This window comes from Alosa alosa, chromosome 9, assembly GCF_017589495.1.
Source record: "Alosa alosa isolate M-15738 ecotype Scorff River chromosome 9, AALO_Geno_1.1, whole genome shotgun sequence".
Classification (NCBI taxonomy): Eukaryota; Metazoa; Chordata; class Actinopteri; order Clupeiformes; family Clupeidae; genus Alosa; species Alosa alosa.
Genome location: NC_063197.1, coordinates 23,974,921 through 23,992,417, shown reverse-complemented (window position 1 = coordinate 23,992,417; position 17,497 = coordinate 23,974,921). Strand labels below are relative to the sequence as shown.

The 17,497-nt window shown below is 39.8% G+C and overlaps 3 protein-coding genes across 5 annotated transcripts; 2 read left to right on the top strand and 1 right to left on the bottom strand.

The window, feature by feature from the left end:
* Window positions 1-23: 23 nt before the first annotated feature.
* c9h19orf44 (chromosome 9 C19orf44 homolog) lies at window positions 24-4,050 on the bottom strand. The gene is made up of 8 exons (XM_048251913.1): window positions 3,574-4,050; window positions 2,740-3,396; window positions 2,340-2,646; window positions 2,176-2,249; window positions 1,591-2,083; window positions 1,431-1,508; window positions 378-544; window positions 24-190 (listed from the first exon to the last, which is right to left on the bottom strand). The coding sequence occupies exons 1-8, from the start codon at window positions 3,670-3,672 to the stop codon at window positions 101-103; spliced, it is 1,965 nt and encodes a 654-aa protein (XP_048107870.1). The 5' UTR covers window positions 3,673-4,050; the 3' UTR covers window positions 24-100.
* On the top strand, window positions 2,232-11,351 carry LOC125300205 (calreticulin-like). Of its 2 annotated transcripts, none has more exons than XM_048251917.1 (9): window positions 2,232-2,309; window positions 5,263-5,364; window positions 7,724-7,927; window positions 8,030-8,124; window positions 8,588-8,797; window positions 9,037-9,150; window positions 9,745-9,888; window positions 10,061-10,153; window positions 10,291-11,351. In XM_048251917.1, exons 1-9 carry the CDS (start codon window positions 2,267-2,269, stop codon window positions 10,567-10,569), a joined length of 1,284 nt encoding a protein of 427 aa, XP_048107874.1. In that variant the 5' UTR covers window positions 2,232-2,266; the 3' UTR covers window positions 10,570-11,351. The 2 variants fall into 2 exon arrangements, with proteins under 2 accessions (XP_048107874.1, XP_048107873.1); XM_048251916.1 differs by lacking the exon at window positions 2,232-2,309 and adding an exon at window positions 4,552-4,765.
* Window positions 11,352-12,163: 812 nt separating this feature from the next.
* On the top strand, window positions 12,164-17,379 carry rad23ab (RAD23 homolog A, nucleotide excision repair protein b). 2 transcript variants are annotated; one of them, XM_048251915.1, is made up of 10 exons: window positions 12,164-12,390; window positions 13,450-13,531; window positions 13,661-13,740; window positions 14,069-14,448; window positions 14,601-14,647; window positions 14,738-14,865; window positions 14,954-15,203; window positions 15,452-15,612; window positions 15,786-15,917; window positions 16,035-17,379. In XM_048251915.1, exons 1-10 carry the CDS (start codon window positions 12,322-12,324, stop codon window positions 16,146-16,148), a joined length of 1,443 nt encoding a protein of 480 aa, XP_048107872.1. In that variant the 5' UTR covers window positions 12,164-12,321; the 3' UTR covers window positions 16,149-17,379. The 2 variants fall into 2 exon arrangements, with proteins under 2 accessions (XP_048107872.1, XP_048107871.1); XM_048251914.1 differs by having other exon boundaries at window positions 12,165-12,390; window positions 15,449-15,612.
* The last annotated feature ends 118 nt before the right edge of the window (window positions 17,380-17,497 follow it).

The following is a 17,497-nucleotide window of genomic DNA, read 5'->3' as shown; positions in this document are numbered from 1 at the left end:
AGTTCACAGGAGTTAAACATTGAAATTGAAAATACACAATTTTATAATAAAACCTTTTAATGGTACAAATGGTATTAATCTCTTTGGCATCCAATGATTTCTACAGGTAGTGATATTCTCTCATCTCCCGTTGTACTTCCTCTAATGCCTCTTCCATGGTGAGTTTGGGAGGTCTGTGTTTACGTATGTACTAGAAAAGAAAGTACAATTATTAGAAAGCATTCAATTTAGCTTGAGATTTAGATTCCTGACTAGAGTTCAGTCTAGTCAGTGATTACATTGGCATATTATTAAAAATGCATACCGTATACATGTTGCTAACTGTCTTTGTTAAAAATGCATATACATGTTGCTAACTGTCTTTCTAGTGCCACTACCTCTTTTGTGTCTTCTAAGGTTGTGTACTTGTAGTCTGTAGTCTCCAGGGACTGTAGTAAGGAGCTGTAGAGGTGGCGGCTGGACTCTACAAAATGCCTGGTCAGAGCCAGTTGCTGTTTCAGCATGTCATTGAGGGCAGCCTCTACAGGTTTCTGTGAGGTCAGTGCTGAGAATAACAAGATCACAGATTAGTGGAATACTACCAGCAATAACGTGCCATCACACATGTACCTTGTACAGCCAAGCCGACAGTTGGACACTGGAGGAGTGCATCGGTAGGTCTGATTGGCTACATTTACCATTTTATGACACATACCATATTTAAAAGGGACAGAAAATGGAAAATTCCGGTATTTAGCCCTTTGAGTCCCTTTTCTGGTTTGTTTTGGATGAACTAGAGTGGTGGACACCGAAATTTTGACGATTGACCCTGTCTCAACTTTTCTGACTCGTTTTGAATCGCCTTTGACTAGTCAGAGTGGCTGCCTACAGGCATGCTCAAACATGTCCTAAAACAACCCTTAACTTTCGTTTTCAAAACTGTGCAACTCACCGAGTGGTTAGTGGTGTTCATTGATATTCCAAAACAAGTAGCGTAGCGAAATACAGTTTCTGTCATGTTTTATTTGGCATTTTGTAAAATCCCATTGATTTCTGTTGGTAGACTCATTTCATGTTGATATAACTGCGCCACTGTCTATGCTTCAGGCTCAAATATTGAGCGTAAGTTTATACGCGGTTGTGAGGTGTCTGAAAAAATAGTTCCACAATAGCAAATAAGACGGCTGGAAATCATACAATGCGCAGATATATTTTATTTAATAATCAACGAACACCACTAACCACTCGGTGAGTTGTGTGCACAGTTTTGAAAACGAACGTTAAGGGTTGTTTTAGGACATGTTTGAGCATGCCTGTAGGCAGCCACTCTGACTAGTCAAAGGCGATTCAAAACTATTCAGAAAAGTCGGTGTCCACCACTCTAGTTCATCCAAAACAAACCAGAAAAGGGACTCGAAGTGCTAAATACCAGAATTTGCCTTTAAACATACCTTCAAGTGCCTCTGCACTGACTGTGTAGCGAGACACAGGCGTAGGATCCATGTAAGTGGATGCCAGAGCGTCCAGTCCTAAAACAGGAATCACAATAGATCACTTCAAACCCAGCTGGTGGGTCTGTATTAACACTAAAAAAGAGGGCTTAAGACTTACGTGATGGCAGGGTGAAGGCCAGTCCCTTCTCAGTCTGAACTGCAGCCTCTTTCACATGATTTCTATGAGGCTCACTGGTGGGGGTGAGCGTTTCAGACCGAGAATAAGAGGTATATGACCTGGAGGAAGAGTCTTTACCCTGGCTTCCATATGACTCAAAAGATTGTCTACTGTCCATTTCTGATCTATCTGCCAGTGATTGCTCTGACTGTGCGTCTGCATCCATCCGTGAGGGACTGTAGTGTCTGTGTTTCGTAGATTGATAATCAGCAGCCTCTGATTTGTCGTCATCTGTCAGGTGCTCTGGGATCTCGCTCACGCTCTGGTGTGTTACCTCAGACTTCATGTCACTCTCAAAGTCACTCTCATATTCCACTGCAGCCTCCTCTTTCGGGTCTTTGTCTTCTGGGAAAATGTCATCCAACGTGCACTCACTCTCTTCATCAACTGCGTCTTCTCCTCTGCTTATATCCTGGGCAACACCAACCTGCATCTACATCCAAAGATGTCACACACAAAATGTACCTGTAAATGTTTGTGAAATGTTCAAGTTATGCAAAGAACACTGATTTACTAATTACAAACCTTTGAAGATGCAGGTAATCCTAAGGGTTCAGCAGGAATCAAATCATCCAAGGTCATGACATTTAACTTGAAACCTGAGAAGCACAATGAAATGGGGCACATTGTGAGAACAGTTCAATGGACACCTGCAACAGGTATGTTTATGATAGCCAATTTTCCTTTACCATCAGACGCTGCACTTCTCTCACTGATGGTTTCGTCAGTGTCTGTGAACAGCTCCTCCAGGGACTTGATCTCATTGTTTATTGAAGCAGATGACTGTGGCCGAGAGGGCCGAAGGAACCTGACTTTTGGGGACCTCCTACTAGGCGTCAGAATGTTTGGGGGCGATGGAGATAGAGAATACACAATTGACACACTTCTTAGTGAGTGTACTGGGCTTGCTTGCTCACTAGAAGGCGGTCGTGGGGTTCTTTGTCTGAAAGTGTTGGAGACTTGTAAGGTAGGGGTCTTGGTATTTTTCTTGTAAGACTGTAAGATAATAACAAAAATGTTAGAAATGTAACCATGTTTTAAGAATGCTTACCTGGTATGTATTTTAGATATCTTTCAAACCTGGATTACCTTTCCTTTGAGTCCAGGACTTTCAGCAGAGGAACTGAGTGATCCACCAAGGAGTCTCTCCATATCCTCTTCATCACTGTCTAAACTAACACCTTTACTGGGAAACTTTGATAGAGGAGCTTTGACAGTTAATTGTGGAACATGACTTTGTTGGCTTTGTTTGCTTTGTTCTGGGACAGATGAAGTCACTTTCTTAAGAAAACGTTCTCCTTTCATAGTGAGGTCACTACTGGAATGGGCTGAGAGGGGGTCTTCCTGAAGGTTTGGTGGACCAGGACTTGAAGCCTGTGCATTACTACCCTCTTTGCGGTGTTTGAAACGCTGCTCAAGTTGAGCAAGTCGGTTTAATGCTGCACTTTGGGCCCGTCGCTGGGGTATCCGTACAGGCTCCTCCGTCGACAGGCGATGTGAACTCGGTGCTGAAGACTGTCTGTCGGATACCGTGTTCGTAGTCTTTTTTAAGAACCTAGAACCACCACCGACTGCAGATCTCTCTGATAGGTCATTTTCCACAATGGTTTTGATTGGAGCCACACCATCGTTGTGATCTTCACTGTAAACGTCTTCTGAAGATATGTCGCTCAAATCTTGGAACTCCATTTGCCTATGTGGCAGTATGCTTTTCAGATTCATGTCTGTTTGAGGGGACGCATTTTCCTGTATAGGAAAGTCAGGATTACTTATTAGGCTAACATTGTTTTGAATACAACATATCAAAGTAGCCTAAATAACATTTAACAATTTATATGAACAACATAGTCTATTTGTTCAGATTTAATTAATTTAAAAGAACACACGCATCACACACAGAAAACGACGACTAGGCCTACTCACATTTATTTGTGAACTTCCAGCACTTGCAACTCTTTTAGCCGCGAGTTGAGCCATTGCTCTATCAAGCGCCGAGTTTCTGCCACCTCCCTGCTTCCACATTGTGCCACAGTTTGCCTGATTTCTCAGCACTGTTTCAACTAGAAGCCATATTTTCACATACTATACAAGAAGCATTCCGATAATACCCCGGTTCAGATGCAATTGAAGGTTTACGGTAGTAAGCTTCTAGGTCGGTCGGACGGACGGTCATGTTTCGTCTTGCACAGATCATGGAGTCCCTCGTAAAATAATAGCCACATCTTGAGGTTCGTTACACAGCGATATACATCTAAAGTACTATTCGTAAAACATAACGTTACTGAACATGTTGCTGGTTATATCTGGCCAGAGATTAAATCATATCCTACAAAGTAAACAAATTATGCTCCATATGGCGTCCTCCGTAACCATGGCTGAGGCACTTTTTTGATGACCTCATCGTCAAGCGCCAATGACTACGGTAAGTCATAAGGTTTCTTTCTCGTTTTATTTCAGTGCCTAAAGGGGTACTTGGATAGATGCACAAAATGCGCACACATTTCATTGCCACTTGGTGTAAACTATCCCGTGAGCCTAAATTGAAAATATAAATGATTGGCTGCTGTTGTTAGAATTAGATTAAACCATTTTACTAGATTACTAGAACTAGATTCAACCATTTTATTTCAAGTTTGTGTCAGCAGGACCAACTAAAATATAAACGTTGCAGTAAAATATGCCATGCTACTCGTGCCATGCTATGGCATATTTTACTGCAACGTTTATATTTTAGTTGGTACAAACACGAAATGACAAAGCACTAGTTTAAGTTTTGTTGACAGGGAAAGTGCAATGAATGGGATGGTTTTGAAAAAGACGCGCTGACATGTCCTCTGACAACCCGTGGTCTCATGTCATTGGCTAAGCACTTAAGCATCAGTCCAATCGGTCTCAGCCATCTGTGCACAGGAACCGGACTAGCAACATTATCCTAATATCCTCACCATTCCAGTGTTTATTTATAATTTCTATCAGTAAAACTGAGTGAAAACAAGATCACTTGGACTTCGGAGAGGTGCAAATATGCGACCTACTTTGGCAATATGTGCATTACTTGGATTATTAGCCATCACAGATGCTACTGTATTCTTCAAAGAGCAATTTCTGGATGGAGGTACATGCTGCATGACAGACTGAAGTAGTCAATGTTTTCCAAGAAGGGCTGGCACAATCTTAATTTGTAATCAATTTAACAAAGATTATGTAGAAGACACAATTAGAACAGCAGACAGGTTTGGTTACGCACGTACGGTACATACACGCCATCATTAATTAGCACATGCATGAATGATTTACATCTCAATTTGGCCTACTGTATCATATAATTAGCCATAGTAAAGAAGATATTGTCCAGACAAATAGTGAAGTGAAAATATGGCATCATATGATTCATTGATTTATTTTATATAAATATTTATATTTATTTTATGTTTTATTTTACAAAGGCACAATTTAATGCCCTGAAATAATAATCCAGTTTCCTAATTGATGGTGAAAATGTAGGGCAGTCTAGGCCCAGCCAGTCTATCTGAGTATCATGCACGGACTGACGTGCAAACTTTCATTCTATCTAATTCTATCTATTTGTTTCCTCTTACTGTTTCTTTACAGATGGATGGAAGAGTCGTTGGGTGGAATCTAAACACAAATCTGACTATGGCCAGTGGAAGCTGACTGCAGGGAAATTTCATGGAGATCCTGAAAAGGACAAAGGTAACTTAATTCATTATAGTAACACTTATGCAACAACAATAACAACAACAAATATAGCCGCAAGCGGCAATGGCGGGCCCGAGCACCTGCGGGCCGCAACCCGTGACATGTCGGAATCCAACAAAGCACCGACGTGGTGCGTTTGTGAAATGTACATATTTGATCCGTGTGCTATTTGTTTTTGTATTTTATTTTCTGCCACATTTACTCGCTTGGCCAGGTGGGGGCGCAATGCAAGGCCCATTGGGTGTCATCATAATCATAATATATATTAACCTGAGAAATTTCAGACCATTCATTTTAAGCAAAGAACATTTCTGATACACTTTTTGGTTGGCCAGATGGTGGCGCTATGTTAGGCATGAAAATTACACATGTGAATATCATCACAATAATGATATCTAAAATGTTTGTAAACTTTCAGATCAATCACTTAAGGCATTGTCCATTTCTGGCACATTTCCTGCTTGACCAGGTGGTGGCGCTATGCCAGGCAGGCCCATTGGGTGTTTGGGTATCATCATAATCATAATATCTATTAACCTGAGAAGTTTCAGACAATTTATTCAAAGCATAGAGCATTTCTGGCACATTTCCTGCTTGGCCAGAAGGTGGTGCTATGCTAGGCCTGTGAATTACGCATGTGAATATCATCACAATAATGATATCCAATATTTTATAAAGTTTCAGATCAATCACTTAAGGCATTGTCCATTTCTGGCACATTTCCTACTTGGTCAGGTGGTGGCGCTATGCCAGGCAGGCCCATTGGGTGTCTGGATATCATCATAATAATGATATCTATTAACCTGAGAAGTTTCAGACCATTCAGTCAATGCACTGTGATTTATGACACATTTCCTGTTTATGTGGGGAGATATTAAAATCATATCAAATATATTACAACATTCAAAAATCCATTCACAATTTAACATCAGCGACATCTTGGCATCATGTTTGCCAAATTTCAAATGAATCTGACAAACCGTCTAGGAGGAGTATGTTCAAATTGATCATGTAACATCAGTGTAATTGTCATTCTTTCTGTTGCCAGTTGGTGGCGCTATGCCAAACATGCCTTATGGGCATGTGAATATTATCATTAACATGGTCTTCAATGACCTGTGAAATTTAAAACATTTCAAGCCATGCATCGTGAATTATGACACATTTATTGTTTATGTGGAAGGGTATTAAAATGAATAATTTCACCATTTCGTCAAACGTATCAAAAAACAACATATCAAAAAAAAGCTTCACAATTTATAATCAGGAACATCTCGGCGTCATGTATACCAACTTTGACATGAATCGGATCAACCGTCTAGGAGGAGTACGTTAAAATTGATCATGTCCACAACGCACAAAATCTCAATTACCTCACTTCCTGTGGGCGTGGCTAATGGCATGTTAATACAAAAGTTGGTTGTTTTTGGGAGTTACATACACCCACCAAATTTGGTGTGTGTATCTAAAACTATATGCCAACCACAAGTCACTGTGACGTAAGGGGGCGCTATGGAGTTCCTGGGCAACACCCGGTGCCAAGCTTTTATCCCTGTCTATTCACTGTACCACTTGATGTGTGTGCCAAATTTCATGCATTTTCACCCATGGGAAGCACCTCTTTTGGGATCACAATTCAGCACATATTTCATCACATTAGTCTGCACAAAATCCCAAATATCTCACTTCCTGTTGGGCGTGTCTAATGCATTGTACATAGGAAAGTTGTTCATCTTGGAGAGATACAGACACCTACCAAATTTGGTGTGTGTAGCTGAAATTATATGCCAACCACGGGATCAGTCACCTAAGGAGGCGTATGGGGGCGCTAGCGAGTCCCTGGGCCATGCCAGGGGCCAAGCTTTTGTACCTAGCTGCTTTGTGTGACACCTGATGTGTGTGTCAAATTTCAAGACTTTTCGTTTATGTTAACCACCTCAATATATATGCCAACCACGAGATCAGTCACCTAAGGGGGCACTAGCGAGACCCTGGGCCACGCTGGAGTCAAACTCTTGTACATAACTGTGATGCGTGACACTTGACGCGTGTGCCACATTTCAAGAGTTTTCGACCATGTTAACCACTTCAAAAACAGGAAAGCAAAAAAGTAGAATAATAACGAATAATAATAATAATCCTTACAAAAACAATAGGGCCTTGCGCCCTTCGGTGCTCAGGCCCTAATAATAATAAATAATAATAATAATCCTTACAAAAACAATAGGGCCTTGCGCCCTTCGGTGCTCGGGCCCTAATAATGTCTATGTTAATTATATTATCAATTTCAGCAGCATCATGCAAACCATTCTTTTTTCTTTGAATATTGTTTTGGTTCTTTGTTTCTCCATAGGCCTTCAAACCAGTCAGGATGCTCATTTTTATGCCATCTCAAGCCGTTTCAAACCTTTTAGCAATGAGGGTAAAACTCTCATTGTGCAGTTTACGGTTAAACATGAACAACAAATAGATTGTGGTGGTGGATACGTGAAGCTCTTCCCTGCTGACTTGAACCAAGCTGATATGCACGGAGACTCCAAATACTACATTATGTTTGGTAAGTTTAGCAGGTCAGGCCTTTAAATCAACTAAAATCTAACAATACTTTTACTTACAGTATAGTCTATGATTCAAATTTCACCTGTCTTATTTTTTCAAGGCCCTGACATTTGTGGCTATGGCACCAAAAAGGTTCATGTCATTATCAACTACAAGGGACAGAACCACCTCATAAAGAAAGAAGTCAAAGCCAGGGTAAATATCTATAGTTATAGTTATACTATTAACAATCAATGACTACACAGTAGTATATTATGCCAGCGGGAATGGAGAGTGGAAATGCAACTAGCTGCTGCTGGATAGCATACACACAAAGTGCACATTTGCTTTTAATTTACATCATATCCCAGTCATTAAAAAAACTTTTGTTCAGAGTTATGTGTCTCACACTAGGGAAACACATTCCTCTTAATGTTTGTTGTAATGTAGCGGGAAGATATCATCTGTTTCATCAATAAATAAATTGAACAGTATAAGTATAAGTAGTATAAGTATATAAGTATATATACTCTTTTGATCCCGTGAGGGAAATTTGGTCTCTGCATTTAACCCAATCCGTGAATTAGTGAAACACACTCAGCACACAGTGAACACACAGTGAGGTAAAGCACACACTAATCCTAGTAACTAACATGTTACCGTTATGCTTTAACCTTAGGATGATGAACACACACACCTTTATACTCTGATCGTGAGACCTGACCAGACCTATGAGGTGAAAGTTAACAATGAGAAGCTGGAGTGGGGCAGCCTTGAGGACGACTGGGATCTTTTGCCTTCTAAAAAGATCAAGGACCCAGATGCCAAGAAGCCTGGGGATTGGGATGATCGTGTCACAATCGATGACCCTGAGGATACAAAACCAGAGGTTAGTGAGGTTGCACTATTAACACATTTTTCTTGTATTCTCTCATTTTAATGTATAACTGCATGACTGTGTACTAGCAAACTGCAAATTATTATTGCATTTGCATTGCAAGTTTCCATTCTGATGCAGTTTCTATTTTGCATGTGTCTGCATTCTTTTCTAAATGATGCCATTCGCCTTTAGTTTCATACTTCATGTAATATGTATTTAATTTGTAATCAATGAGACATTGTCCTCAGGACTGGGACAAACCTGAAAATATCCCTGATCCTGATGCCAAGAAGCCAGATGACTGGGATGAGGAAATGGATGGGGAGTGGGAGCCACCCATGATTCCTAACCCAGAGTACAAGGTACACCTCACCTACCACATCCCTTCATGCAGTATACGTGTAAACATTCCTAAAACAAAAAGTCAAAGTAATTATTAAGACTTTTGATCTACAAATTAGTCCTTTGGTATACTAAATGAAGGTAAACTAGTTAAACAGGATAAACTGCCCATATGAAAAACTGCCCCTGATAAATGAACCATGTCAAACTTATTACAGCTCACCCTGAGCTCCCACTACATATGACTGGCTCCTTCTTTGCCTGTTTTTAAATCACATCTGAAAACTTACTCCCTGGCTTTTAACTAAGTATAAGTGCTTATTCAATCTATTTTATTTTCTATTTTGTACAGTTTGTCTTTTACATAACTTACTGATATGTTTGTTTGTACTCCCCCTGCTTTTGTGTGTTGATCATTCATTATCTGTCAGGTTTCTCAATTTTTTTCTTATTGTACAGCACTTTGGTCAACTGGTGTTTGTGTTTAAAGTGTTTTATTAATAAACATGACTTGACTTAACTTGACTGAGCATCAACAGTTTCTTGATAGGGGCAGTAACGATAGGTTACTGTCTGTTGGGAACAGTTGTTCTAATGTATTATATCTGTTTCAGGGAGAATGGAAACCAAAGCAGATTGATAATCCCAACTACAAAGGCAGCTGGGTGCATCCTGATATTGACAACCCTGACTACACACCTGATAGCACAATTTACAAGTTTGGCAATATAGGAGTAATTGGCCTTGAGTTGTGGCAGGTATTTCACACACTGTTGTCAACTTTTTGTAGAACATTGTTAATTTTCTGTGAACTTTACCATACATACATATACTGTACCTATTACATTGTTAGTTTTCAAATAGATAACGTAATGTAACAAGCTTCAAAGAAACTCATAAATAATACAGTAAATGTGGGATGTTTTTTAGGTTAAATCTGGGACCATTTTTGATAATTTCATCATTACTGATGATGTAAAGACAGCAGATGATTTTGCTAAGGAGACCTGGGGAGTCACAAAGGTAATTTGTTTTTATCATTCAAATATATGCCATTGCATGTTAACTTCATCAAGGCACAAAAACCCTTATAACCTTATCATGTGTTGGACATGGACACAGTTTGTATTATGCTTTAAATTGCTTCCCTTCGTATATAGGGACCTGAGAAGACGATGAGAGAGCAGCAGCTAGAGGAGGAGAGGAAGCAGAGAGAGGAAAATAGCAAGAAGGATGATATGAAGGATGAGGATAAGGACGTTGGTGGAGATTACAATGGCGGCGATGAAGACGAGGACATCCTTGATGAGGAGGGTGAAGAGGAGGAGGAAGAAGAAGAGAATGAGATTGACGAGGAGATCGGAGATGAGACCAGTCCAGTCGAGGAGGAAGAGGAAGACGAGGAGGCTCCCATGAAAGATGTGAAAGATGAACTCTGAAGAAGGTCCACCCACACTCTGTTCTCCCTGTGGTGTCTAGCCTCTGGGGAAAAAGCCACAACACCCTTTTCTGTTTTTCAGCCATTGGGAAAAAGAGGGTAGAGCAGGCAATATTTGCCTTACTAATGGTTTTGTATGGATTTTTGGTTTCATTTGTTCTGTTCTTTTACTTGAAATGCTATTTGCCCTGTGTTTGTGAAATGTTTGGTGCTGCTCCTATACCCTTTGAGTTGAAAAAGTGTTTGGGTAAATTGTTTTCTTTGTAGTTTTGATTTGCACTTTCACATTATTTATTTAAGATTTATTTAGTATTTACTTAATTTTATCTATAGATTTCATGTACTAATGATCTCCCTGTCTCTACCTACTGCCCCCCAGTACAGAAGCTGCTCTATGTTGTGGTGTCAGTCAGTATTTGGTATGAGGACGAGTCACATAGTTTATAGCAAGAAGAACTTGGATCCAGAATACAAATCGGTACTTGCATGACTGTTCATGTTTGTGTTTTATTTCAATCAGGCTGATGTGAACATTGTGGACACTTTAATTTGTCTTCCACACATTTCCCACTTTTCTGAGTTTATTTGCAGAACATTGCATTGTGAAAATTGCATCACACGTTGTGTTTTTATTCTGAGAGAGTAAAGAGGCACAGTCTGTTCTAGAATTGTAAAGTGACCCCTTCAAGATTATTTGGATATGAGTGATCCATTGAAAGCCAATTAATAAGATTTTGATTTCAATGGAAGTTACCAGCCAAATATAGCAATTTTACCAGCTTCGCCTTGTTGCCTAATTGCCTTCATTGCATATAAAGTCAATATTGCAATACCCAACAACCTGGATAAGTCCACAGCAACTGGTATTTGTTGACATAATAGCTGGACAAGGTTGTTGGATGGATAAAGTTCAGAATAATTCAGTGCTATGTTGAATGAGGTACTGATAATGTCATAAACCATGTCACCTCTTTACCTGTCACCATTGCTCACTTATCTCTGATGATTCAGAGATAATTCCACAATGATTCCTTCATAATTTTATCCACCAGTGTTGAAGCACAATTCTTAAAGGTTGGACACTCTTTTTATATCATTTTAGTCATTGTGTTACGCGCAATCACATGAAGCTATATGGAAAAAGATTCTTAACTTGCTGATGTTGTGTATGTTTTTTAAAAAAAATTATTATTCAGTAGGCTACAGTTATGTTGTGTTTTTGTCATAGTTTCAGTTAATTCAGTGAATTGTGTTTAAGGGCCATTTGACATAAGTAGGCTAACTATGAAATCTACTTTTTCTTAAGTGTACACCTAATAGGCCGACATAACTTAAGAAAAATATATAGCCTAGGCTATTTTTAAATAGTTTTTAGCTGGACTATTAGTAGCCTAGGCTAAATTATTCTATCAATTTATCTTGGTGACAGAAATACGCCGTATTGTACATTACATTTTAACATGGTTATTTACCACCCCCTGGCCTGAACAAATCTAAAATGAAGAAATTATTGTGCGTCTGGGCGTGTTTGCGCCTTTGGTTTTGCGTAAACCAGGGACATCCCACAAGCGGTGACCACATGGGCTGTTTAAAACCGTGTCTTGTCCTCGGCAGCAAGTAGATGGCGTCTGACCATAATATTATCTTCCAGTGAGATAGCTGAGTCACATCTAAGTGTTGTGGTAACGGTAATAGGAAATTCATCGTACACGCGCGTCTGGTCGAGCTTCTGCGAGCTGGGATCTCATCGAAAATGTTGACAATAACTCTGAAGACTTTACAGCAGCAAACATTTAAGATAGAAATAGATCCAGAACTAACGGTAAGTAACCACGCCGGAGTTCCTATCCCCAAGTAAATAGACTACTGGTCGGGCTCGAGATACTGGGAAATACCGGGGCCTCGTCGTAAGCAACTTAAATCTTAGGGGGATACTATTTTAAACGATGTCGCAATTCATGGTATTCGGGAAAGACAATCCATGGTCGTGGTGGGGTTATGATTTTGTCGATGTTTACTTGCCACCCCAGCTTTCTGCCGTGAAATGACAGCGCAATATTTCCTCAGGTCTGGTTTGATACCACGGTGGAGTTCCCTCTAACCCCTGCACTCTTGAAGCTATCGCAACAAATCTGACAAATAAATGAGCAATGGGAGGAGGGGGCGTCCCGAACATTCTCTGACTTTGCTACTATCAATAAAAATGTTTCTTGTTAACATTGCTATGCTAAACATAACCATGGGGTTTCCTATTCATAGGCAACTATTATCATTATAGGCTATTATCACCTTAGGCATATCCCATAGCAGTCGAGTAGCCTAAACAAAAAAATAAGGTTTACAGTTAGGATTACTAAGGAATAGACATGTTATGTTGGGCAGCTGCTGTTGACTCCTTCTGAACATGAAGTGATTTTAATATTTGAGCTACTTGTAGTTTTTGTAGTTTTGTTTAGAAACATTGTTACATATATGGTCAATGATCCATAGACTGAAAGTAATGTGTAAAAAGACCTATCAAATTTAATAATAGGCCTATAATAGTAATATAGCCAGCACCTCTATCTGAATGATGATCATGTCCCTCCATCCATCATGTCTTCCGAATAATTCATATATCTCTGGGAATGCTTAACTGCCCTCACTTGTTTACATAGCCAACATTAACTTCATCAGAATAGTTAAACAACAAATCATAGGATATTTACTAAGTACACGGCACATGATAATAACATATTGCTTTTACTGTAAATTACATAATTGCATTGAAACTAGGCCTACAGTGTTACACTTATAATATGTACCATGCACTAGTAATACATGTTAATGGTGTGTTGTTTATCAAGTTATTAAGTTGTAGGCCTACTGCTGATTGTTTCAGGTGAGAGCATTAAAGGCAAAGATAGAGGAAGAGAGGGGTAAAGATGCCTATCCAGCCACAGGCCAAAAACTCATATATGCAGGTGAGAAATTATACTAATAAAACATACATTAACAATATAATGTTACAGTTATGTATTTTCAATGCCTAAGCTGTCGCAGTGATCACAGGCATTGTCTTGTGTATTGTTATTGTTGCAATTGTTTTTTAGGCAAAATCCTGAATGATGACATCCCTTTAAAGGATTACAAGATGGATGAGAAGAATTTTGTTGTGGTCATGGTGGCAAAGGTAACACAATAAGATTTCTATTCTATGGTCAAAATCAGTTTTTCCTCAATCCAGCCCTGTGTGTTCTCTGTCTTTGCCCTCTCTGCATACCGGACTGAACACATCAGTGGTACTCTTGATTGTCTAAACACACCTGAGTTAACCAATCTATAGCATTGTAATTACACTGATGTCAATCAGATGTGCAAAGACAGATAGAGAACCTCCAGTGCAGGCTCCAGAGACCAGATTGAAATCAATCAGTGTTATTCAGCGTGATTGTTCTTGGTAGAATTTAGAAGCTATTTTGACCAAACTCTGGGCAATCACATTGATTCTTTCTCTGCAGCCGAAATCAACACTGCCACCTGTCCAAGCTAGTCCAGGCTCAATTCCGACTCCTGTTCCGGGAGCAGCTCCCCTCACGGACGTTGTCCCTCCTACCCCCGTCTCTGCACCTGTGGCTACTCCTACTCCTGCCCCTGTCCCTGCTCCAGTCGTAGGTCAAGCTCCTGTGCCCTTGCCCTCCCCTGTTCCACATCCAGTCCCATCACAAGAGACTCAAAGTACAGCTGATCAGGCTGTCTCTGGACCCAGGGCTGCCAGCACAGGCTCAGCAACACCAGCAAGCGCCACCGCAGTTTCTGCTCCGCCTCTTGAAGGCAGACCCCAGGAAGTTCACCAGGATCCACCAGCAGTCACAAACCCACCTGTTCTCTCAGCCTCCAGGTGAGGAACCCTACTACCTGGCCTTCCTCTTACCAGTTCTGTTTAATCTCCATTACCTCCATTAATCTCTTCATTACCACATCTCAAAATTTCAAGTATAACTGTAAATTTGGGTGATATAGTTTGTAATTCTGTTGTGTTTTTTGTCCTAGCCTTGTTGATGAATTGGGCCTTTTAGAAGAGGCAGCATCAATTTTAGGTATAAAAAGATCAAAGCTCAGTTACAAGACATAGCAATCTAGATTGATACATAATATTGACTACAGTTTTGTTATGTTTGTTTGGTTAGTTACAGGGCAAGCTTACGAGAACCTGGTAACTGAAATCATGTCCATGGGATATCCAAGAGAGCAAGTGATTGCTGCTCTTCGAGCAAGTTATAACAATCCAGACCGGGCAGTCGAATACCTGCTCATGGTAAAATTCTTTCTGATGCTGAGGTCAAACATGAAATCCATGTTTCTAAATTCGAAACAATCATTTCAATCATGTTTGTGATTATAAGGGTATTCCGGCAGAGCCTGAGCAGCCCCTAAGCCAGGAAATTACACGATCTGTTGCTGCTGCAGCCAACCCCACAGCAGCCAACCCAGCTGCAGCCAACCCTGCTGCAGCCAACCCCGTTGCAGCCAACCCCACAGCAGCCAACCCCGCTGCAACCAATCCCACTGCAGCCAACCCCACTGCAGCTAACCCCATTGCAACCAATCCCACTGCCCCACCTGTAGAGAGACCCCAACCTCCTCCTACTTCAGGTTGTTTTTTATATGAGCATCATTGCTTTTTATAAAGCTGAAATAAAGCGTATCGCTGTATTTTCTGACATACTGAAACATAAAACATTTTTGACAATTGTGTTAATTGTTTTAATGAATTCATTAACTTGTTAAGATGAACTTATTGCCATTGTTCTTTCCAGTGTAACAATGTTGTGCATTGCATTAATTATCTACAGTGCATACATGATGGTACCAAACATTGCGGAACTGTATGCTTTTAGTAGGAGCAGCGACTCCATCTCAGTCGCCATCCTCTGGTAATCCTCTGGAGTTTCTAAGGAATCAACCACAGTTCCAGCAGATGAGACAGATCATTCAGCAGAACCCAGCCCTTCTACCTGCTTTACTCCAGCAGTTGGGCAGAGACAACCCACAGTTGCTCCAGGTTAGTGGAATACAGTACTGACAGGACTGAGAGCTGATAAGATGTATGCCATAATGTTTATGGTATGACAAATGTAGAACTGTGCTGCAAATTATTCCTTGTCTGTGTGTGCACCCTCCCTCTTAATGAAGAGAAAGAGAAGTTTTTTAAAGTAAATGGTTTTATGTTTGTAGCAAATCACCCAGCACCAGGAGCAGTTTGTACAGATGTTAAACGAGCCTCACGGTGAAGCTGCAGAAGCACATGGGGCGCCACAAACAAACTACATACAAGTCACCCCACAGGAGAAAGAGGCAATTGAGAGGGTAATGGACATCAAACATATAACATATAGCATAAAACCTAATAAGCTTTGACATATTAATAACAATCACTTTGCAAGAAACAAGAAATATTAAGTCGAACATTTCTTTGTTTTTCAGTTAAAAGCTTTGGGATTTCCAGAAGGACTGGTCATTCAAGCTTACTTTGCATGTGAGAAAAATGAGAATCTTGCTGCCAATTTCCTTCTTCAGCAAAACTTTGATGATGAGTGATGAAGTGTTTTGTTTTTTTTTGCAGTTTATGATGGAGTGATTTTTTTTTGCAGTTTACAATGGTGATAGTTTGGGAGACGGCCACAAGAAAAATAATAGATTTACTGTATTTTGTGTGTGTGTGTGTGTTTGTGTTTGTGGGTGTGTACAGTATGAAAGAGAGTGCAAGGGTTAATATGTGTGGCAATGTTTGTAAGGGGCAAGGCCAGTGGTATTTGGTCTTCTAGAGAGTTTCTGTTTGGAAAAAGCCATGGTGTGAAAATATTAATAGCAAGAGCCACTCCCTTTTTATTGAACCATATCACCTCAACTGTGAATTTTTCACTGCTGCTATTGCTGCTGTTTGTATTTTGTGTGTTTGTAATTGAGGTGACAATTATTTTATTTCTGCCAACGTGCACACACAACCTAATTTATTTCAGTTCATTTTGCTTCTCTATCATGAACCATATTAAGTCTATATCAAACGAAAATAATTAAGAGTGTCCTTTTGCTGACGTGTCCTGGAATTCACGGATCTGTAATGTAGCCTACCGTTGCGAATAAGAATTCGGCCCAATGACCGTAACAGTCAGAATGCAAGACAAAGCCAAGTCAACAAATTTGAGAAAACATGGTCTAAAAAAGTTCTCAAAAGTGCTATATTTTTAATGTTATATTGAAGATGATACAGTTGTCACCATAGCAAAACCTTTAAAAAGATAAAGTAAGGAATTATGTCTCATTTGGAAAATAATGGTCTTGTAGAAAAAGAAAGTCAACTCAGTGGAAGGTCCGTTCAAACTAAATTATTGTTGCATTGTTGTTAAGATAGGCTATAATTGGAAGGCCAATATTTATAATCCTCCTTTTTCCTCACAGTGTTGCTTAGCTTACAGAAACATGACTCTTTGTTGATTTTTGTTCCATTCAAGGCCTAGGCCAAAAAAATGAGAGAGAGAACATTTTTTATAAATGTTGGCACTTTATGGCAAAGAATGTTGCTAGAAGAATCTATACAGCTGCATGACTTTAACATAGCCCAGGGGTCAAACATTTTGTCACGGTCTGGTTACAGTGTTTTACCTGTAGCTTTATTATTACTGTCCTTGTTATTATGGCGAGAAGACGGTTATAGCCTGTATAAAATGATATGCCTTAACACTAAAGGTTGAGGGCTGGATGTATGGTACATGGGTTATTATTTCAGCATAATGTTAAATAAATAGCTTTTACAAAGCTTTAAAAATGACTTTGAGTCTGATCTCTGTTTGTACGTTTGAAGCAAAAGAAAAAAATCAGACCTGTGTAGGAGTCTTTAGATTTATATTTAACCATTGATTTATGGAGGCTAAATGTGGTCATCCTAT